At 45.8% G+C, this 22,366-nt stretch overlaps 8 protein-coding genes and 1 pseudogene across 9 annotated transcripts; 7 read left to right on the top strand and 2 right to left on the bottom strand.

Moving 5' to 3' along the window:
* Positions 1-2,893: 2,893 nt before the first annotated feature.
* BDR25DRAFT_351951 (uncharacterized protein) lies at positions 2,894-4,622 on the top strand (the record flags this gene model as incomplete). Its single annotated transcript, XM_033694941.1, has 6 exons — positions 2,894-2,898; positions 2,954-3,254; positions 3,289-3,322; positions 3,365-3,391; positions 4,360-4,564; positions 4,613-4,622. The coding sequence occupies 6 exons, from the start codon at positions 2,894-2,896 to the stop codon at positions 4,620-4,622; spliced, it is 582 nt and encodes a 193-aa protein (XP_033551250.1).
* On the bottom strand, positions 4,542-6,085 carry BDR25DRAFT_256281 (barwin-like endoglucanase). The gene is made up of 2 exons (XM_033686400.1): positions 5,197-6,085; positions 4,542-5,108 (listed from the first exon to the last, which is right to left on the bottom strand). The coding sequence occupies exons 1-2, from the start codon at positions 5,869-5,871 to the stop codon at positions 4,695-4,697; spliced, it is 1,089 nt and encodes a 362-aa protein (XP_033551251.1). The 5' UTR covers positions 5,872-6,085; the 3' UTR covers positions 4,542-4,694.
* A 768-nt stretch (positions 6,086-6,853) lies between these two features.
* Positions 6,854-8,282, top strand: BDR25DRAFT_351953 (uncharacterized protein; the record flags this gene model as incomplete). The annotated part of the gene is made up of 11 exons (XM_033694942.1): positions 6,854-7,020; positions 7,044-7,125; positions 7,153-7,187; positions 7,260-7,297; positions 7,335-7,357; positions 7,426-7,544; positions 7,602-7,735; positions 7,765-7,805; positions 7,851-7,920; positions 7,975-8,114; positions 8,145-8,282. The coding sequence occupies 11 exons, from the start codon at positions 6,854-6,856 to the stop codon at positions 8,280-8,282; spliced, it is 987 nt and encodes a 328-aa protein (XP_033551252.1).
* On the top strand, positions 7,685-7,817 carry BDR25DRAFT_t15 (annotated as a pseudogene). Its single transcript has one exon. The product of its transcript is annotated as a tRNA-OTHER (tRNA).
* A 1,185-nt stretch (positions 8,283-9,467) lies between the features above and the next one.
* Positions 9,468-10,931, top strand: BDR25DRAFT_301771 (kinase-like protein). The gene has a single exon (XM_033689648.1). It carries the CDS (start codon positions 9,776-9,778, stop codon positions 10,874-10,876), a length of 1,101 nt encoding a protein of 366 aa, XP_033551253.1. The 5' UTR covers positions 9,468-9,775; the 3' UTR covers positions 10,877-10,931.
* A 148-nt stretch (positions 10,932-11,079) lies between these two features.
* On the top strand, positions 11,080-12,309 carry BDR25DRAFT_256287 (alpha/beta-hydrolase). Its single transcript, XM_033686401.1, has 4 exons — positions 11,080-11,352; positions 11,456-11,816; positions 11,905-12,208; positions 12,259-12,309. The coding sequence occupies exons 1-4, from the start codon at positions 11,102-11,104 to the stop codon at positions 12,288-12,290; spliced, it is 948 nt and encodes a 315-aa protein (XP_033551254.1). The 5' UTR covers positions 11,080-11,101; the 3' UTR covers positions 12,291-12,309.
* Positions 12,310-15,290: 2,981 nt separating this feature from the next.
* Positions 15,291-18,657, bottom strand: BDR25DRAFT_340892 (uncharacterized protein). Its single transcript, XM_033693547.1, has 3 exons — positions 18,220-18,657; positions 16,059-18,153; positions 15,291-16,010 (listed from the first exon to the last, which is right to left on the bottom strand). Exons 1-3 carry the CDS (start codon positions 18,633-18,635, stop codon positions 15,663-15,665), a joined length of 2,859 nt encoding a protein of 952 aa, XP_033551255.1. The 5' UTR covers positions 18,636-18,657; the 3' UTR covers positions 15,291-15,662.
* Positions 18,658-20,192: 1,535 nt separating this feature from the next.
* Positions 20,193-20,399, top strand: BDR25DRAFT_160118 (uncharacterized protein; the record flags this gene model as incomplete). Its single annotated transcript, XM_033684026.1, has 1 exon — positions 20,193-20,399. A coding segment is annotated over one exon (207 nt), but the record flags the coding sequence as incomplete, so codon positions are not given.
* Positions 20,400-21,183: 784 nt separating this feature from the next.
* On the top strand, positions 21,184-22,003 carry BDR25DRAFT_216438 (uncharacterized protein; the record flags this gene model as incomplete). Its single annotated transcript, XM_033684873.1, has 2 exons — positions 21,184-21,255; positions 21,320-22,003. The coding sequence occupies 2 exons, from the start codon at positions 21,184-21,186 to the stop codon at positions 22,001-22,003; spliced, it is 756 nt and encodes a 251-aa protein (XP_033551257.1).
* Positions 22,004-22,366: the final 363 nt, after the last annotated feature.

Genomic DNA, 22,366 nt, shown 5'->3' on the forward strand with positions numbered 1-22,366 from the left:
TTAATTTAAAAGCTAAGCTTTACACATCTAAAAGCTTATAGCTATAAAGCATTTATAATAACTAATAACACATATTAGAATAAATCTAAGCTATAGAGGCTAGACCTAAAGGTGTAGATTAAATATCTAGTTAAGTACTAATTATTAAACATCTACTATGTATAAATACTACTGCTAGTAAAAGTAATCTATACACATAATGTTATTTTTAACAAATACTTAATTTTTAGTAGTAAGCTTAAAAACCTAATAGATAACCTTATACATAACATAGTAAAAGAAATTACTATATATATTAGAATAATTAAGCTTTTAACACTTAGTTATTAGCTAGAGACAAAGTTATTTTATAAAGACAACACTATAAATAATATATTAAATTTTAATAAAGTAGACCTACTAGGCTACTATTAAGAAAAGAAGATTAAAGATAACTATCTATCTTCTCTAAATACTCTGCCACCTGCAGCATTACTTATGCAGTTAATAGCTAGAGCAGCATTAAAGCTAAGCTAAATAAAGTTATTAAAGACTATACTATAAGCTACAGCCTTTATAGCTAGCATAAGATCTAGAAGTGTAAGAAAGCATAGCAGTAAGACGCTAAATAAAGCAGCATTAATAAGACTACTATTTAAAAGAAAGACACTTTATAAAAGCTAGCTACTACTTTTACTATTAACCTAAAAGTAACTAGAGAAGCACCCTCTACATAAAATGTTTAAAGTAGTAGAAAGAACGCACCTAGATAGTTATTAAATAATAAAATTCTAGACAAAGGTCTAGATAAAGCTAATTAAAGTAGCTAAACAGCAGATTCTAGATTGTATGTAGGTGTACACCTACAAGCTTAATAAGCACTATAAATTACAAAAATGTAAGGCGCAACTAGTAGTCTATAGCAATTAACAGAGAAACATTACTACATAAGATACCTACGCTGCTACTCTAGCAGGACGCTTATTTTAGATGCTAATAGTAATATCTACACACTTTAACCTAGAGCTTAAATAATACAACATAACTAACACATTTATACATGCAGCAATTAACTGCAATATCTACATGTAGATGCTAAAAGGCTATTAAAAACTAGATATAATACTAAAGCTTTAAAAAGCACTGTATAGCCTATAAATTTCTTCTCTACTTTAGTAACACTATTTTATAATAACTTTTAAAGGCCTTAGGTTCTTAGCTGTCCTACATAAACTCTACTGTATAACTAAAGCTAGAATATTTGTCTTCTTCTATGTAGACAACTTTATTATTGCGTACAGAAAAGGCTCTAAAGTAGATGCACAGCGTGTAGTAGACTAGTTACAAGAGAAGTATACCCTAATAAAAGGCAAAGACCTATAATAGTTTCTAAGAGTTAAGATTATTAAAGATTAACAGCAATAAATAATTTAGCTGTTATAGGCATTATATATTAATAAAATAGCTAGGCTAGCTAATAAAAAAAACCTGCAGCATGCTACACTTATAAGTAGGATTAAACTTATGCTGTAATCTAGTTTTACAACTTTATTAGAAGTAAATTAATATTAGCAGAAGATTAGATCTCTACTCTTTATAGCAGTTACTATAAGACTAGACATTGCCTTTACCACATCACGCCTTGCACAGTTTCTCACAAATCCTGCATCTAACTATTAGGATGCAGCTAATTAAGTCATCCTATACCTACATGCAACACAGACATACGCACTCTAATTAGGAGGAGAAGACTACTTTATAGTAGCAAGTAATGCGTTATTTGTAAATAATACACTAGATAAGAAGAGCTTTTAGGGCTATGTTATTTAACTATTTAGCAGATAAATTGCATAGTAAGTAAATAAATAAAATATAGTTACAACATTAATAATAAAAGCAGAATTACTTACACTGTTCTAAGTTACTAAGGAAGCTATGTTTATAAGAATACTTTTTAACAAACTATAAGTTAAGCTGCCTAATTTAACTATTATAATTTAGTGTAATAATAAGTAGATAATTTAACTAGTAAATAAAAAAATATCTTAACTTTAAACTAAGCTCTAATATGTTAACATCTATAACTACTAGCTTTAATAGAAAGTCTCTTAATAAATAATTAAGGTTGTTTATGTCCTCTTTAGTAAGATGCTTGTAGACAGACTTACTAAAGCGCTTTTAGCTAGTAAATAGCTAAGCTTTCTTTAGCAAATTTAGCTAGTTAACATTAGAAAGAGGATAGTTAGTTAGGAAGCAGATATAGAAGAGATTAAAGCAAGAATAGAAGCCCTAGAAGCATACTAAGGTTGCGCAATTAGGAACTAGCTTAAAGCATGTCTAAGCTAAGAGGGTGTGTTAGATATGCGCACCTACTGTTAAGACAGGAGGAACGTTTGACAAAAGCTGCTACATAGTACAAGCAATAAGCTTAAACAGTATGTTGCAGCAAATTGCTACATTTTGCAGCATTTTGCAGCATGTTGCAAGCTAGTCGCGCATAGGGCTAGTGCGTAAGGGACTTAGATTAGCAGAACAAAAAGCTAAGCAACACAAGTAGAGCAGAAAAAAGAATTAATAAATTAACATAATTAATACAATTAATTAATCATCCCATACATCATATCTAAACCCATCATTCATCTCAGGAAGCCTAGAAACAGTGCTTCAATCTGACAACTTAATAATTACTTACTTTTTATTATTACTTAGCTTTTATAAGTTAGCTATAAAATTAGCTTATAAAAGTTATTTAGTATGTTAATTATTTATTATTTTTTAAAAAACTTTATACATAGCTATAGCATGTTACTTTAAAAGTATTATGTTTTATTTAAAAGCTTAGAGTATAAGCTATATCTATTATTTTTTTAGCATATTTAAGTAGTGTTATTAGAAATGCAATGGACAAAGGCGTATGAAGTCAGTAGCTACTTTAACAATGCAGAAGCGTATCATGCCATGAACGTCCCTCGAGTCTTCGAGAGCTATTTCTTCGATGTGGAAGTACGTGGGATGAAAGGATTATCCCACTTCGCGCATGCCTGATTGAATTATTTCAATCTTGGGAGAGCTTAGGGCTTCCTGGTGAGTGTCCCTACACCTTCCGGGATGATGAGATTAAGAGACATGAAACGGAGTTCAAGCAGTACGAAGAATGGCGCAGAATACAAGAGTTTGCCAGAGAACACTTGGACACAAACGCAGAGGGGTGGATATCACTAGAAGAAGACTTTGAAGAAAAGTACGAGCAGAACAAAGCTCTCTTCGAAATTCTAGTAAGGTAAATGGCTGGAGAAAAATCACGGGAAGAGCTACGAGCAATGTGGCCGTTCTCAAATCACATGTGAAAACTTAGCCTAAAGAGGATTTGTGATGCGCGTCGAAGCCTGGGTCTTTCCCATTGCACCAAAAGGTACGCACAAGAATACTTAAGCTAAGTATTTCTCGCATAGTATAATATATATATAGATAATGCTAGGGCTAGCACTAGCACTAGCGGTTGCCTCTAGTCTAGCCTAACCCTCTATAAGCGAGAGAAGGCCAAGTGGTTAACCGTGCCTACCTTGTTACACAGACGTAGTATGCCTTAATTAAAGATTTTTAACCTTACTACTTCTTACTTTGTAAGTTCTTTTGTACTGCTAAAGAGAAGAGAGGGGGTAGTACAGTTACACAAACATAGTGTTCTAAATTTACTTAACTTTACAACTTTTAACTAAATGTTATAACGTAGCAATTAGAGTCGTAGAGGGAGGGCCTCTTCCAATGCGCTCTGTAAACTTCTTAAGCTTACTCTAAACAACTTCTGCAAGGCATGTAGAACATTAGGTAAGAGTACCCCCTCTAGAATGTCTATCTAGTGCTTCTTCTGCAAATAGACATTAATATGTTAATATCTACTAACCAACGATTTTTAACTGCTTCTTAATTACTCTAAGCAGAGCAGAGTTTACACAGCTAACCTTTTACCTTACAGCAGTTAGCCTCTGTATACTACAAGTTAGCACTGTGCTGCTGAATGTGAAATAGTTTCTACCTACGTTAAAGCTAGCTAATGTAAGGCCGAGATGGCGCTTACGTGCGACGGGTATACATACTATTTCTGTACGCAACAATCAACCGTTGGTTGATTATTCGCACCTTTTTGGTTGTATTGGCGCAGTGGCACAGGGCTCCGTCCTTACATCTACTACCTTTACTATATTCTCTTTACTATTGCTGTAGCTCTTACTTCTAGCTTTAGCTACTAGACAATTGCTACTCTAAAAATGCCTATCTTAAACGTCCTACAACTTAACTTTTTAGCCTCACAATTGTATTGTAGCGGCTTACAAAGTTACTACTTTTGTACAGCTCACGTGACTGTAGCGAAGTGAAAAGTATCAATCATAATACGTTCTGTTGGACACGCTGAGCGGGGTCTAGGACCATCATTGCTGAGTTTGTCACATACAGCTCTTACGGCAATTTTCTCTTTGCCTGGCCTTCAAGGTCAGCCCAAAGTGCTTCGGGCTCACCACAACACATTTTTGACGTTCAGGCACCATAAACAGTGGTACTACAATACATACAAGAAGCGAAGATGGTCATGTTGTTAGAAGTTAAACAGAAGCAAAAAAGTCGTCGCTCGGAGCTTCGTCTAGAACTCCGAAGTAGAAGTGAAAAAGATAGCAGCTTCATCCCATACGCTCATCTCACGAGCTTGACCCCCCCGTCTAGGCAAAATTCCCAGACGCCGTATATGTCGTGCTTGGCGTCGTCCCCACATTCCCAACTGTCACAACACCCCCAGTCACACTCGTCACCCTCACCGTTACGCTCTCAACCCCGAATCCACTCGCGTTCTCAAAGTAATTATAATCCTTCCTCGTCGTCCCAGCGAAGGTCTTCCCGCCATCAACGCTCACTTCCAACTTTGAAACTGGAACATTGGCGTTTTGCACTTGAATCGAGAACCAGTATTTGCTGGTGCCTTCTTTGTTTTTAAGGACGATGGGTGAGGTGATGCCGCAAGGGACGATGGACCAGGAGACTGGGATTACGCCTTTGGAAGGCGCGGCGAGGGCGCTGAAGGCATCGGGGAAGAGGTCGAGATGGTTGGTGCCGCAGCCGGGACATTGGTCAACAATCTATGGGGGAGGGGTGTTAGAGTTTATGTAGCACAAAAAGTATAGAGAGATGGGAGGAAATGGAGGGAGGGTGGGAGGTTGGGCGTACCATAGCTTTGATATAGTTCCCATCAGGACCCTTTACCGAAATACAGGCACCACAGTTGCCTGCACCGGCCCAGTTCGAGTCGGATAGCGCGGTGCCGTAGATTCCAGATGGGATAGTGTATCCGGTGAAAGAACACATTCCGCCAGCAACGTTGCCGCCGTAAAAGGTGGCCTCGCCGGAATTGGTTCCGCTGAGGGCACCTTCCGTCCCAGTTACTGGGTTAGAGGAGGAAGAAGGGGATGCGGAGGGAACTGCTGCGGCGGAGGAGCTGGGGATCACTACTGCTTCCGATGTTGGGATGTTGGTTTCGACTGGAGCGGCGGTAGACGCATCTTCTATGGCGGAGGAGGCGAAGACAAATGACAAGGTTGATGGGCCGGTTGGACCAGATGGAGCTGATGAGTTGAAGGTTCCATTCGGGAAATAAGGGATTGGCGAGGGGGTCACGTAGATGATTGATGTGACGACAGTCGTTGCATCATCTAGAGCAGAGCTGGAATCTGAAATGGGTGTTGAAATGGGAGCAGCATCCGAAGAGATGGGGATAAGGGTGACGGTAGGCGTGTAGGTCACGGTAACGGTGCCTTGGGAACAAGGTCGCTTGGAATGGGAATGCGGGTGGTGTTTGGAGGCCACAAGGCTGAAGAGGGGTAGCATGAAGAGAAGGGACTTCATGGCGTCGACGGGGATATTTGGTCTTGAACGGCAAGTGGGTGTTCAACACAATGTTTCAAGCAGCAAGAGATTCAGGAATGATCGTATGAAGCGAAGGAGTGAATATGCAGAGAAGGAATGGAATCGAGTCAACAACTCTAAGTCAAAAAGCGAATGGAAGCAGCCAGCGGCTTGCAAGAAAACACTCAAACAAACAGATAGAGTTCGAAGTTGAGTGAGGAAGAAAACTGAGCTTAAGCTGTCCGGCGGGACCACTCGTTTTAAACTATGAACCCACCATCCCAACTCCGCCGCACGCCTCGCCTGTCGGAGCATGTATTTCCACAAAATTCCATGGCCGAACAAAACATGTCAATGCTGTGGAAATGATCAGGAACAAAGTGGGGATGTCCTGTGTCAGCCCGGGATTTCAGCCTTCGTTTCCACGATTATGAGATGTTTGCGCTAGTTTCCGCGCGCGTTCCTGGGTTGGACCAACGCCACGAGGGCTCGCCAAAATGAATTTGACACGGAAGCCTTGCATGATGAGATGATTTCTGAGATGATGGGAAGGGGGTGAGGGGAGATCAAACGTTACCGAAATGAATGGGGCGTTGTTGGGTTCAAGCCACATCAGATGGAAAAATGTTTTGCCGGAAAAGACCCGAGACCGAGTTTGCCGATGTGGCACAACGCCTTTAAAATCCCACATTCCGCAACTAGTGATGCACCGTAGTGATACCCGTGAGGGGATCGATAGTGTTAAGTTTCATAGATCTAAGTTGGTATTCCCGTCGCTTATACTTTGCAGATTACCAGCTCCTCAACTTCTTCCTACCCCGCATCCCCCCTTCCCAGCATACCTTAACTTGGCTCTGTCATCTGATGGCTATGCCTGACGAGGAGCTTTCCCTGTATTTGGCACAATCCCCTTCAATCCCATCCCTATGACGAATGATTTTTCGTCTTCCATTGTCGCCGTCGCTCCCCGTAGGATACAGTTATGCTCCCTGCTGGCCTCATTATGCTGTCCTCAACATCAACTCATCGTCGGTGTCGTCTAGTGGAAGGATTCCTGCCTCAATCAGGAGACCCCAGTTCGATTCTGGTGCGCCGACCATTTTCTAGTGTTTCCACAGAGGAGGGCTGGCTGCGTTCAGGCTTAGAGCTGTTCGTGGGATATATCCACCTAGCGAAGCATGTCTTAACCTAAGCATTGAGGAAAGCAGGTATATGTCGCCCATCCTTACTTCCAACTGGTCTCGTATCCCTCTCGTCAACATCACTCTCTCGTCGATGTAGGCTAAAGGTAAGCCTGTGGACTTTGGTCCAACTCCGTGCCTAACGCAAAGTGCTGCCTTTCCTAGAGGATGAACATTTCCTAGTATAGGCAGATAGTTGCCTATGAGATCCCGGTTCGATTCCATGGCGCTGGCAAAAACCGGATGTTCTCGAGAAGAAATAGAGTCCTTGGTGCGTGCAAGTGTCTGGTGGATGGGAGAATCAAGTGGATAGGCTTGCTAACCTCTTCCTCTTCTCTCTTCCTCTATCTCTATTACTCTTTCATCGGTCTAGTCCAATAGTAAGACGCTTGTCTTTCATCCCCCTGGTGCCCAGTCTATAGCTCTACCTATCGAGGTCGGACCTTTCCCAGAACGAGTGGGCGGTCAGCAGGGAGATCCCAGTTCGATTCTGTGGGGCCGACCGTAATCTGATATTTAAGAGGAAGTGGAGAGTCGTTGGGTGGAGAGCGTGCGCATGCGGTTAGAAGATCGATTGAATGGACCATCGAACTTTTTCCTGTCTCTTTCCCTCTCGCCTTCATCACTATTTCGTCGGTCTAGTATAATGGTAGAACGCCTGCCTGTTATCTTCCCGATGCAATGTCCCACATCTTCTCGGGGATGGGCATAGGCACGATTAGAAAGCTAGCAGTGAGATCCCAGTTCGAGTCTGTGGGGCCGACCAATACTAGATGTTTGGGGGGGAAGAGGTGTTAGATGAAGGGCGCATGCGGAATAGGGCATGTCTTGCTGCTATTTGCTTTGGAGATTAGGCAGTTCAGCATGAGTTGCATGCTCTTTTGTGGTATTATGCTAGAAACCGAGGGAGTGTCTCCGTGAGCTCGTAAGGTTTTAGACATTCCCAATCTTTACGAAAACTGTGGCTGCCGAAAAGTTCGACAAGCCAGGACACGGGAAGGCATTGGTCTTGTGTCGCATCTCAGCTCAACTTCTTTTGAAGGCCGAATTCAGGATCTATTAGTATAAGATACACGAGATTGGTTGCCCAAGACCGTTCATGAAAAGTCCGAGGTGAACCAAGCATCCTGGGCCAAATACCTCAATACTCTTGTAAAGTCCTACCTCCATTTTGATGATCCTACGGTCAGCAAGTCGCAAAGCGATTTATCATATCTAAGGAGATGCTAGAGGCCGTCCCAAAGTGTGATATTGTCTATCATGCATGAGTTGAAGCCTTGTTTCTACATTTGAAGGATTGCCTTGAAGTATGCATTCCTGGTCGATCCAGATAAGTAACAGGCTGAGATTTTTGAGACGAGCGAGAAAGCGCAATGAAGTATCGGCGGCGGACATCTTGGCTGCCGAGAAGTAGTTGCCGATGCCCAGATACCATATCTTGGTACAAGATGCCGGAAGTTTTTATTCGAATTTGTAGGATAACTCTAAGTCTAAGAGGCGGCAACATATTTCGAATCTGTTGTAATTCAGAGGGTGGAGTCACTCTGAGGTGGAACACATTTGGGGCCCCAGGAGGCTGCGGCTCCAGCGGAGTCAGAGAACGAAGATAGGGTCGTGAAGTATGGGCGTGCGAGCCTCTGCGAGTTTTTCTTTTTCGTCCATGCTTTTCTTGAGGGTTTCAACTGAGCCATAGATTTCTCGAATGTTCTGTTTGTCTTGAGCAGCATGATTGGGTCACATTTAAAAGTTAGGATGTGCTCCAGCGCTTGGCTACGGAAGGTCGTTGGTACAATGCACGAAATGGGATGACAATGGCCGAAGCCTGGCGCTTGGACTTGGACATAAGTAAATTGGTATCAATGATATTGAACCGAAGACACTTACTTTCATAGGCTGTTGAGAGTTGCGGAGATTCTTCAGGTAGAACACACATCAGGTTTATGCTCTCAAGATTCCCTGTGGCATGAGGTGGACGGGGCTGAGCTCAAAGCACATGCATATGCCAAGGATATAGGCGCTCTACTCTACTTCCAGATACTTTGCGATGTACTCATTGTAGCTATACATACAGGCCCGCTGAATTAGAGTTTTGCTACCTTTGATATCATCACAGCCAGTCTTTGACGTGATGCAGGAGAGATGCTCCAGTTGTACTCGAGAGCTAAGTATGGGGTGACGTTTCATGAATGAGCCGGGTGAACATCGATCCCGTGGTAGTTGACCTGAGAACTAATGAGGACTATTGACAGATGGTGCAGTGTTGACAGGACTATGAGTGTTTCGAAGGCTGAGGGATGGCGCAAGCGTTGCTAGTCCTAAAGCGGCATTAGACCTCGGCAAGTCGGAGCGAGTGCTACCTTCACTGCGCTCGTCTTGGCAAATGACTCATTTTGAATCATTACCCAATTATACAGCCTTGTGATGAAATACTACCATTCTACAGGACACAAGGACGTCACAAAACGCAACGACTTTGAAATGACTCCTTTAGCTGAGCCTTGAGTGGAACTAATCTCGCATTCATCGTCCTTTTTTGGGTAGGCCCTTGCTAGACTCAAAATCCGGTCCGAAAAGCCTCCAACATATATTTTATTCAAGACCTAGAGGCATTCCCTAATTATCTTCCCCCAAGAGCTAGTTTCCACCAATTCTCCTTACTTTATTTTCCTCGTTTTTACTGCGTTATTCTCACCGTCCTCCTGTTAGCTTTCTTCCCAGTAGCCATGGCGACTGCACCATCTCTCATTACGGAAGAGGGCCTTAGAGTGTACCTCAACGCACACTCCGTCGAATACACGGACGTCAAACTCCTTACAGGCGGCACAGCCAACTATGTCTACCGTGTTACCCTCACAGATGGACCGCCAGTCATCTACAAACACGCAGCGCCCTACTTGTCATCCAACACCAGTTTCGCCTTTGACCATGCGCGAATGGACTACGAAGATAGTGCCTTAGAAATCCTTACCCATATGCTGGCAGAAGCGCTACCGGAATCCAATGTCCATGCCGTAGGGTGGTACAGCTACGACCGAGAGCAGAAACTGCTGTGTATCGAGGATGGCGGCGACCGCGATCTGAAACACGCATATCCAGATTACAAACTTGATATCCTAGAGATTGGAAAAGATATTGGGGAATGGATCGCCACGCTACATCTGACTTCGACACGGACCTCGCTCTCTTTGACTGATGAACAAGATCTCAAAGCGAATAATCCAATTGCAGTCAACATATACCGGCACTCATACCATAACCTTCATCTGGCGTTCTCAGAGTATAATCATGATGTGAAGTTTGCGGAATACATCAATGAAGAATTCGGTAGCCGTCTACAAGCAGAGAACGAGTGTGTCTGCCATGGCGACTTCTGGCCCGGGAACGTATTGGTCAAGCCTAAGGATAGAGAAACAAGCGCCACTCTCACAGTTGTGGATTGGGAGATGACTCGTCGTGGCAATAGTGCTACAGACGTTGGACAATTCGCTTGCGAGGCATTTCTATTGGACCGGTTTCGGGGAGGCCGAGGCCTTCGTCGGGCGTTTTTGAGCTCATATGTTGACGTGAGAGAGAGGAAGGCTATAAAGGGTAAGAGCGAGATCGGAAGGGAGTGGGTTCGGCGCATGGCGGTGCATTGGGCCGTTCACGTCGCATATTGGCCAACAAGGGTTGAATGGACGGATCGGGAAGGAACACAGAAACTGGTAGATCTGGGAGTGGAGGTCATGAAAGCTGCCGTGGATGGAAACTGGGAGGCTCTCAAGTCATCAGAGCTCTTCAAGGATGTTGCTGAGGTATGGTCGGGGGTTTGGGAGAGGATATGAGCGTTTTATCAGAGTGGCTGCGGTGATTTGGACTCGAATAATCTTTTGAGGTGCTTCTGGACAATAATTAAATGGAGGTACTTCAATGTAGATTCCCAAAGCGGTTAGACCAAGCCAGTATGTGTGATGACGTTCCCGAAATCTTTCCGCTCGGAAATATTCCGGCCGCTCCGATATTCTCTGGAACTCCGACAAGAGTCACTCTTTACTCTCGATACAATCAACATGCATTCGCTACCAAGGCAAATCCGGCCTTTATACGCGTCACTTTTGCAATTAAAACATAAAACTCAAATACAATTGCCTTCTCAACGCCTATTGGCAGGATGGACGCGTTCTTTCCACGCCGGCACGAGCCTGAGAGTGCTGGAACTCGCTTTCGACTACCATGAGAACGGAGGGAAGGTGACAGGCGCCCCAATTGTATTTCTTCACGGATTATTTGGGAGCAAGAGGAACAATCGTAGTATGAGCAAGTTCGTCTCCAAGCATCCTCAACTACTGGCTCGCCTTCACTCTCGCCTTTCACCCTCGCTTATCGACTCGCCGTCCACACCTGCGCTAACCCTCCCTCTCTAGAGCTCTAGCCCGCGATCTATCTCGTCCCGTATACGCCATCGACCTCCGAAACCACGGTGACTCGCCTCACCACAGAATCCATAACTATACCGCTCTCGCTGAAGACACCGAAAACTTCCTTCAACAACACAATCTCAAGGATGTAACGCTAATTGGTCATTCCATGGGCGCGAAAACGGTAATGACAATGGCACTGAGAGATCCGGATTGTTGCGCGAACATTATCGCAGTAGACAATGCGCCCGTGGACGCGGCGCTCACTAGTGACTTCCCGAGATATGTTGAAGGAATGAGGCGGGTTGAGGAAGCAAAGCTGATGGACTTAAAGGAGGCGGACGAAATGCTCGAGCCGTATGCGAAGGTATCCATAGCCTCTCCTCCATCCTTGCCATTTACTTGCGGTGCAGAAGATATCATTCTCAAATTTTGAGCTCAATTGACCTGCGCAGGACCTTCCCGTCCGCCAATTCCTCCTCACAAACCTCATCCGCCCCTCACCCTCCGACCCGCTGAAATTCCGCATCCCCGTACGCACGCTCGCGAATGCGCTCGACGACATGGCTGACTTTCCCTTCACCAATCCCGATGCGCAGCGGTTTAACAAGCCAGCGTTATTCGTGCGAGGGACGAGGAGTCATTATGTCACCGATGAGACGCTGCCGATAATTGGGAGATTTTTCCCTAGATTTGAATTGGTTGATATAGAAGCGGGGCATTGGGTCGTTAGTGAGAGCCCAGAGGCATTTCGTCAAGGTAAGTGGCTTTTTCTCGGTTGAAGCTGTTAGTTGCTAATGTTCGATCAGCGGTTGTTGAGTTCTTACAAGCCAAAGAATAGATTAACCATAGACTTTCACATACCGTTGATAGACTCACCTGTCTTGCTCACTGCTCCCCCAATCTACGATTGGAACAATTTCCATCATATTGATCCCACCGACAGCTGTATCTCCCCTATCAGGCGGAGCTCTCGTTGTGCGCACGGACTAATTTCCACACTTCACCTGAGCGTTTGTCGAACCTGATACCGCACCTATGCCCAATAGGACGAGCTCCTCTCTCGCCTAGTATATAAAGTATATTCAGGCAGGAGCTACCTGTGCTCCTTGGGCCTTATACTACCGCTTAATACCTCAGTTTGGCTCTCACCAAGGCGACTTGCTCTCCTATCCTTAACCCTCTGTCTGCCTTCGAGACAATTTTCGGCGTGACTCCCGAAATAGGAATTATCTCATTAGCTAGAAGGGCAGAGGGGATATCTGGCCGTCGCAGAATATGGTCCACCTCTTTGGCAACTACGATTTGGGATCTATCGATAAAGGTACCATTGTAGATGTTGCAGGATCCTATGCTCAAGTCACCACTGCTATCCCTAAGTCACCTAGTATGAACTGCGTCGTCTAGGAACTAAGACCACTCCCTGGGTCGCGAGAAACCCGCCGCGCTAAGAAAAATAGTAGAGACTTTAACTTTCAGCAACTTAGACCCTCTGCACCCATTAATTTTTACTATATTTCAGCATAGTTTGTGTGCTATCGCTGCTTCTAAATATCCAAAACCTGTCCTCCCTAGAACATTCCGTATGCATTATTGCCTTTGTGTCTAGTCATACTAAACTACTTTTTACAGTATACTATACTTTCTTTTCTATAGCGATACTATTAAGCTTTTACTACTTATAGTATTCATAAAAGGTGTAGATCCAAGTATTAGAGCCTTACGATAGTGCTAGGGCGTTCTTATTTGCTTGTCTGCTGTAGCAAGCAAATTAATGCATGGTTGCTACGCAGGTTAGTACCTCTAGTGAAAGCCATTACTAATTCTAACTAGTTAGTGCAAAACTAAAACAATCCCACCTTGCATAATTGTTACGGTGTGGTTTACCTTTTGTGGCTATAGGGCCTGTAGCTGTACAGTCTTAGCAAGCGAGCCGACCTTAACCCTGTAGCCTTGCGGTCTCACCAGAACCTTAATTATGCCTCCAGTTAACACCTCAAGTTTTTGAGACAGGATGAAAGGCTGAATATTTGGACAAGCTACTAGGCTGAGGGAAGGTGCGGCCGTAGCAGGAGTTGCTTCTTGCGCTATGCCCTGCATTATCGATAAAGTTAGGCTTGTTCATCGCAAGGCGCTGCGCTGCAGGTTGGCGACTACGCCGCATACGAGAGACCCTGATAGCAACGATATGTGTCCTATAGCAATTGGCATGCATGACTTTAGCCTTACGTTAAAGTGCGATTGTAGCAAGAAGGTCATTGCGAATGCTGAACTGGTGCAGATACGGGCGGCCAGCCCGTGTCAGCATGCATAAATACAAGTGAAATCTAAGTGTCACGAAAGTATCCGAGCACTAAACATTGCCACATCAAGCAGGGGGGATAGCGGACCCGCTTCGACCCTTACCTCATGCGAGAGGTGGGATCCGCTCCATCCACCCCCTTTGTGAGAGACGACGAGGATATTCACCTTGGAGATTCCTTTAATAGAATTTTAGCGCCTGGCTTAACTGGTTCCTGCTGCAGAGCGGGCCCTGTCAAGGCAGACTGAACGGAAGTATCTCTGGTGTAGGCGTGGGGAGCGGAAAAGCGAACAGGTCGGCAATGGAGCGCTTGGCACAGAAAAACGAGTAGATATGTGCACGATAGGGTGGCTCGGGCAACGAAGGCCAGGAAGAAAGCACGGTTCGGTGGTGACTAAGGTGGTAGCGATACAGTCCACGGAGAACTGCTGAGGTCGGACAGCGTAACGTTCGGCGGAGAAGCTCCAATTGCAGGAAACATTGGGCCTAGGGCGAGACATGGTGGACAACCAGTAATATGCAGTATGGGACCGTTAACTTGCGCTGCGTGAACTGTTAAGGCCTACATTGGTCGTTCAGTCCCATGTGCCCTGGGTACGAGAAAGAGGAAGAGTGGATCCTCGAACGACAACGTCATAAATAAGGAGCTGAGAATCTCCCAAGCAAACATGAAGAGAGGGAGGGAAGCGCAGTTGTAGGTATAGCGGGGATTAAGAAGGGCGAGTTTGCACTTCTGTGGTATGGGATATGGGGAGGTGGTGAGCTAATGCGATTGTGCCGGTGATTGGGCCTACGTGTACGTAGCAGTGGGGGGTGTTGGTCTCGCAGCTATCTGGATCGTGAAGCACTTAGTGCCACTATCATTCCGACGGTAAGGACCCAGCACATGACGTATTTTGTCTGTCTTTTAGTGCGGACTTCGTAATTGACTACCGAAAACGCTATTGGCTTGAAAAGGCGAAGAAGCTGACTTCCAATAGATGTGGTGTGGACATCGCATACGACCCTGTGGGACTAATAGCCCAGTAAATAAGTGCACAGCTTGGAACGGGAGACTTCTCGTCGTTGGTTTTGTAGCCGTTGACATCGAGAAGATGACCATGAACATAATCTTATTGAAGAATATTAATGTTGGACTCCACTTGCATGTACTCGGCCATGGAGCCGGAGATGGTGGACATAGTCTGGGACGGCATATTCAAATTAATGAACGCTAGAAGGTACAGAGGAACCTGCTTCAAGGGCTAGGATTACATTGGCTTGCAGAATCTCCTAGCTGACCTAAGGGGTTAGGTAGCAGAGATAGTTGGGTAAAAGTAATGGTGAATGTACCTCAGGATGGTCAAAACAAAATGTGAAGAGAGGCACAGGCTGTTACGGAGCTTTCCAAATCGATTATACATTGTGCACTGGGCATCATGGCTTCTCCTTTACCTCGTAGCCGTGAATCGCGTCCATAATAGTGCGCTAGATTCGCCTCTAGATCGGCTTAACCAGCGAAAGCAAGAGAACAAACATAACTTTATTACATGAGCCTTTCTTATGACCAACGATTTAAACACACTTAAGTATTGGTTGCTGACACTCTTCCAAGTTGCTTTAGAACCGGATCGTAACGTAAGAGGCCTAGGAAGCATCGCCACCGACAGAACTTTGTCTAGGCACAAGGGTAAAAGACTCGCGGGGTACCTTGTTGCTTTGCTATGCCTTGAAAAAGACAGGTATTCAAACCATGATGGTAGTTGATGCCAAAGTTCGCGGCAGTCGTCGAATACGCCGATCTGCGTAAGCGGTCTCAGCCGAACTTTTATGCTTTGGCATATAGACAACGACGAGATCAGACGGTCAAACCTGCGGACGAATTCGGTTTGGCCGCCTGGCGTAAAGTCCCTGCACCGTTTGTGCAGCATCTCACTTCGTCTTTCTTCCATGAAACATTCGATCGAGTTTCGAAGTGCGATAGGAGACGGCAGGCATTCCCGCGTACTTGCGCTCTGTACGACCGGTCACGCAATCCAATATGCTTCCCACAATATCCTTCTTGCCAATCTCGTTCCCGACATCGAGAACTATGCAGCCTTCAGGTTTCAGGATGCGGGCAATACCCTCGATCCTAGACTCTTCTTCTTCATCACTACCGTACGGGTTATCACTCTTCTCTCCTATGCAAAGTAATATCTGAAGGGGTATATCCTTCTCATCATTGTGGACCTGCTGAGAGAAATTTAAATTAGGGTTTCCAGTCAGATATGAAGTGTGCTGTACGCTTGTTAGCCGAGAAGCCGCTGTTCTTACTAGGCGACCAACCTCGTATATATGGCATGTGACGTGGCGACCCTGGATTTTCTTCGGACGACTTTTATACAGAGCTTTGTCTTTGTCAGTCATTTGAATCCATGCTTTTTCCTTGATCGTGGAATCGTCTTCCAGCTCCGTCCAAGGCTGGAGAAGGCCAATGCGGGAAAGCGTGCCTGCGGTGTACCTATTGCGCAAACTTGAGTTGTATGAAATGCAAATCAAAGCATTTTGCCAGATGTCTTTCCAACCGTCGCTGACGGCGTGAGACAAGCTCTCTTTGATACTTATTAAGGTTTTCTGAAGAGGTCCATCATGTCCATCATAAGTATGCCTTACTATCTTCCACCAGGTGGCCGTGCCATAACGAATGACGATAAATATTTTAGTTTTCCTGGGTGGAGCAAAGAGCATCTGACGTGGTTGATAATTCTCTAGGCACATGTCGCGAGGTTTGCAGGTGACCGCAGTGTATCTTGTGCGAGTGTGCTCATCCTTTCCATCCAGTAGTGGCCGAGGCGGAAAAACACTAAGAACTGATGAGGTAACTGAGACGTCGAAAACAAGTTCTCCGTGGTGATATGGCAGCCTAAAAATAGGTGGATCCTTTACTGCGCGGAAATCTCCCTTCCCGCCCATAGGTATCAGTTGTCCCAGACCAGCTTCTCCCTGGCCTGCCAATCCTGAGTCTGGCTCTGATGATTCGTGAAGTAATTTAGTTTCGGTATCATATGTCATTGGATCTTTGGGTGGTTTTATTTCCCCATCTATAACCACCGGAAGAGATTGTCGAGGGTCTACTTCCGATCTTGAAAGGAGCTTGAGGTCGGACACTCTTGTGGCAAGCGTGCTACCTGGATTTATTTCTCGGCTGGACTCCTCCGCTAGTAGTCTTTCGCCATCGACATCTCTAGAGGCAGAGTGCTTGATACCCTTGCGATGCTGCATGCCATTAATTTGCTGGATGCTGGCGTCATTCTTCTGTAAAGGGAGTTGGGGCACCATCCCTTCTGATTTCCTACGACCCTTCAACTGAGGTTTACCAGGAGAGGCTGTATGTCCCGCGGATCCAACCGATTCTCTATGAACCTTCAAGGGGCGAAGTTCATCAGGCGAGATCAAATGGGCTCCCAACCCTCCTATATGGTGGCGGTGACTTTGTGGCAGGCTACCAGGTGGATTATTGAGGGTAGTGCGGTCCCTGGGTTCACCATTGTGCATTCCTTTGAGAGCGCCAGACCGTACGTGTAAGATCGCTTCTCGGTCAGTCGCCGAAGGAGAAGTCTGAAGCAGTTGGGGACTACCATCAACCAAACGCCCAGATCCGAGTGTTTGTATTGGGTCAGTTGCACTATGGGCATACATTTCGGGCCTCGGCTGTTTATCATCCACAGAGGGTGGAATAGCATCAAGTCTGAGGCTAATCGATTGGGATGAATGTGATAGTTGGTGATGATGCAAATTGTTTGGGGAATCGGAGCAATCACCAATGTCCAGCGGGTTATCTTTTACCGTGTGGGCATGGCGTGGTGATGAAGTGGCGAGATGGGCAGTGGTATTCTCGACCTCATGTTGGGTGGGCGCGCCAGTGGTTGTTTTCGTTGAGGGTATCCCTGTCGGGGATGCAAAGACAAATCCAGAAGCACCTGGTACTCCAGGAAGGATATCAGACCTAGGTTGAACTAGCGGAAGTGCGGCCGTTGGGGATAAAGGAGTGATAGATGTATCGACTGTTACATCAGGGAGTGAATTTGCTCTTCCTAGAGAAGAGGCAGATGTGTTGGGTTCGCTTGCAGGTGGTTTCTGAGATATTTCGACTGCAGGAGAAGCTGGTCGACTAGTAGTCGAAGAACTTGCACTATCGGACTGACCGACAGAGAAGGGCTCGTAAACTGTCTCTGCATAGCTCGTGAGGTCATCTAGATACCTCTGTAACATGAAATTGGAGTTGCCTCTCGGAGCGTCCACTGGAAGTCTTGCTTGTAACCGTGCAATTTCCTCCAATATCTGCGTTGTATCATCCTTAATCGCCGTCACGTTGTCGCAGAGCTGTCCAGTGTCCTTCTTGATATCTCTGGCTATAGCATTGTTCCCTTTCGCAATGGTACTGTTCGCAATCACCATTAGCGTATGGTTACAGTCTCTGCTGAAAGGATGGAGAAAGAGCATTTACATCGCTACCATATCTAGAGCAAGCTCTAGGGCAGACTTATGAGCTTCCAAGCCAAACCTCAGCTTCGCCATATCTCCCTTCCCTCCTCCCACTGTCCAATATCCCGCCTTGCCTAGCTTTGAGTCTCCATGATTTTTCAGCGAAGCTTCCATCTCGGCCACAACACCGTCGCAGTTCATGATGATCCCGAGGATTTGATTTTGAAGAGTTGGTGGAATGGTTGTATTCGATATATCGGCGGTGTCGTCAGCCAGTAGCTCCAACACGGTCTTAAGGGATAGAAGCTCCCTGGAAATTGCGTCTAGATCTCCGCGAGCGTCTCTCACATCCCTGACGAACCCAGTCACCAAGGCTGACGTCTTTGCAACCGCCCCAACGAGTGTTGCACAGGACACAGATATGGAAAGCGGATCCATTATGGGATGAGAGAGGTGATAGAAACATAGGTGGGGCTTCCGACTTGCATTGAAAGCGAAAGCTGAAGGTGGCGGTGGCTGGGCCGAATAAGCAAATTCGCTAGCCCTTAAAATTTGTAATGGGCTGCCCAATCAACCTTGGGCTCGGCGTCTCGTCATGCTCCATTGTAGCCTTGCAGTGGGCATGAATCAAATAGCTCCTCGCGGTATCTCAGTCCAAAATACATCACTTCTCTCACAACTCATGCGCTCTGCATGGCTACAAATTTGATGTATCAGTCCGCGTGCGCATCTACCATGATGTGCAAGAAAAAAAAAGAAAAAAAAAAGGAGATGATTTTGTGAGTATTGTAGTATTAATTTACTGCCTAATGAACAGCAAGAACCACTATGAGCAGTATGACAGCACAGAATGATGCCGTTAGCACTAGCCATGGTGGGGCAGGCTCATGAAGAATGACAACTAAGGTTAAGGCAAAAATACTATTAGAATCTAAAAATTTTGTTTCAGCAACGGCAGTAATTACATCATCGACGACGGTGATTGTATTGACAACGGTGGTGAATTGTATCTCGAGAGTTGAGCGCCGATCAAATTGGTTGGATGGACCCGGTTCGGAGAAACTATGACCCGTACTACGAGCCGAGACTCCGATGACGGATCGCTACTTCCTTGTGAGACAATGACCTGCCATCGTCAACTTCATTTTATCAAGACTTCTCTCTTATTCACCTTTAATTTCAGCCGCGTCTATGCTGGTCATTCCTGTCCGACTTTTTCTACTAGGCCACAGGCCAGCGAATTGACAATGCTACAGCTGTGTAACAAGTGCCACGTCCTAATCCGCACACAAGCAGTTTCCCTTCTCGTTTAGAGAATTGAGCTGCTCCTGTTCTGCCCTGAGCTGCTCCTTACTGTGTAGTTGGGGTGAGCAGATCCCGAGTTGAGGCTGAGTAGCCTGAGCACGGGCTTGAGTAACACAAACGCCCCTTGCGCGCGCTAGAGCGGGGCCTGTTTCTGGCCTCTCGGAGCCGGCTATTCTTTCCCGGACCCACCTGCTGCTTGATGCTAACCACACACCACCAAAAGGTACCTAGAAGCTGTCCCATTCGTCCTGGTGATCAATTCCACTTCACATCCAACTAGACAACGATCGGGGAACTATTGAGCACAAAATCTACATGGGCCCTGTATTTGCTCTCATTATTGACTTCGTTCTTCTAGTTACGATCTGATAGCACGAATCATTTTTTACCACCGCGACTCCTCACAACTGTAGTAGAAGAGCTTCGATGACGGACGGAGGCAGATGACGCCGTGGGCCAACATGCTCAGCCCGGACTCGCATTCCGCGCCATTGGACAAGGCTTACTTGCCATAACTCTCCTTCTAGCCATACAAGCAGCGCTTCCAGACTCCGAGATTGCAAGTGCGACGGGAATGTATGAATTCCTCAGATCCTTCGGATTCATCTGGGGTGTCACAGCCCCCTCGTTGATATTCAACGCTTTTTTCGACAGGGAATCCTATCGGGTCTCGGATGCAGCGATTCGGGAATCCTTGGCGGAGGCAACGCATACGGTTCAGCAAGCATTGAATATCGCACCAATCTCTCCGTGCCTCTTCAGGCAGAGATTGCCCAAGTTTATGAGCTTTCCTTGCAGATAGTGTGGCGTATTGCAGTCGGGTTTGCCTTATTCGGGTTTCTCCACAGTTTTGGAGCTCGTCAGCTAGAACTCCGGAAGCATGTGGCAGGGGATTTCCGGTTGAAGGAAAGGGAAAGTAGAGAAGTTCCATACGCACGGCAAGACCAGGGTAGTAAGTGAGCTAGCCCATTGGCAGATAATGAGGGTGCGGATGAAGAATTACTTGCAGGAAGGAAACCACTATTCTGTGGAATTTAGCACATCCAATCAAACGCTCTCGAAGCTCTGTGATCTAAGGTGGTAGTATTGTGAGAACTGTGCCGTAATGCTGATGACGCATGGAGCGGATGGGACAGCGCCGCCATATGACAAATCGACTGGCAGTGCCGCAATAAGCGTAATCGCCAATGCAGGCAGAAGTGGAGATTCAATCTGAACTTGAGGTACGTCACGTCTATTCTCGTCCCATTATTGAAATGATGGGACAGCTTTGTGACTGATTGAATTGTCTCCGGACGAAACTCTGCAGCAGATTCGAACGCACGAAGTTGAGCATAAGCTTTTGCCTAGAACACCTCCGCCCTCTCGCTTACCGCCCCGTGGGTCGGTGGTCTCAAACGATGGGGTGTCGCTAGAAGAGCGGGCGTTGGCTTCCCATATCCGCTTGCCTCGTTGCACAGCATGCGCATCGGTGTCCAAATTAGCGCCCGCGTGGGGCACCGGGGCAATGAAAGTCGTTTCGTAGAAGGTACAACATCTCTGCGTTGGTGTCTGACGTGACAAAAGAGCATTGCGGATTCCGCTCCCGCCTTGGCCTTTTTACGTAGTTGTGATAGAGTCGAGGACGTAGTTACTTAAACCAGCCCTTCTGTCTTCACTATCAATGCTTTCAGCTCCAACAATGACTGCCAGTACCGCCTGGGTCGATGGCCCTTTCCAACTATTGGAAACACCTTCTGCAACGAAAAATGTGGTATGCATCGCCATCTTTATGTCCCGCGAAGCCGTACTCGAGTACTCAAGTGAAATTTGGTTAGGATGATCATCCCGCTCATTACATCGCAAACGAGGTGGCATTTGCCCATAATGCTATGCTACGAGGACCGAATGCTATTTATCTCCAGGCGCCGCATATCAGTGCTACAGATATTTCCGACTTTCTTTTCTTTGTTGCCTCATGGTCCGCATGGGTGGTGCACCACTATACCATTGAAGAAGACAAAATGTTCCCACTATTTGAATCAGTCTCTGGAGTCAAGTCTCTTCGGCAGAACGTCGAACAGCATCATGCTTTCTCTGGTGGGCTCGCTGAACTCAATAAATACGCAACCACTACCTCAACAGAAGGGTACTCGGGCCCCAAAGTTCAGGAGATGATCAGATCGTTCGGAAGCACCCTCCGAACGGATCTTGGGGACGAGATTGACACTCTTTGGGCTATGGACTCCGTTCCAGCGAATACAGCTGGAAGTGAGCGACTGCTCTCAATCTACAAGCAGTGTGAGGCAGAAGCTGGAAAACAAGACAAGGCAATCGTGCCACCAATGGTACTTGGGTTGTGTGACCGAACCTTTCAAGGTGGAAATGATTGGCCAAAAATGCCTTTGGGATCGGCTTGGATCGTGCATTACATGTTTGGGAGGAAGCATCGTGGATCTTGGAGGTTTCTTCCGAGTGATACTTGGAGAAACCCTAAGAAGCTTTATGCTCTAGGTGAATGAATCAATATGACTGTTGTACCTAGGTACTTAGAGGAGAGGCCCAGTCTATACATCTAGGAAACTTTGTCTTACTTGCATGTTTTATTTCCCAGAAGTGTATCACCCACAGAATGATTTAGACCTATTCCTGAATAAGGGACTATCTCTTACCTGTAATTGTGAGTATCTTCCCTCCAGGTCAGTCAATCGACGTTAGTCCAGTATGTCCTCGCTACATCATCATGCATAGGATGTCGAGTCCGCAAAGTTTCTTTGGAGCAGGAGTTTGGGCCGGTAAATTATCAGTTTTAGGGGCGTGTAGAACTTCTAATATAGTCCATAGAGTGTAATGAAAGAACCTAACAATTAAAATTGCTGTCAAGT

This window comes from Lindgomyces ingoldianus (assembly GCF_010093535.1).
Source record: "Lindgomyces ingoldianus strain ATCC 200398 unplaced genomic scaffold BDR25scaffold_7, whole genome shotgun sequence".
NCBI classification, from domain to species: Eukaryota; Fungi; Ascomycota; class Dothideomycetes; order Pleosporales; family Lindgomycetaceae; genus Lindgomyces; species Lindgomyces ingoldianus.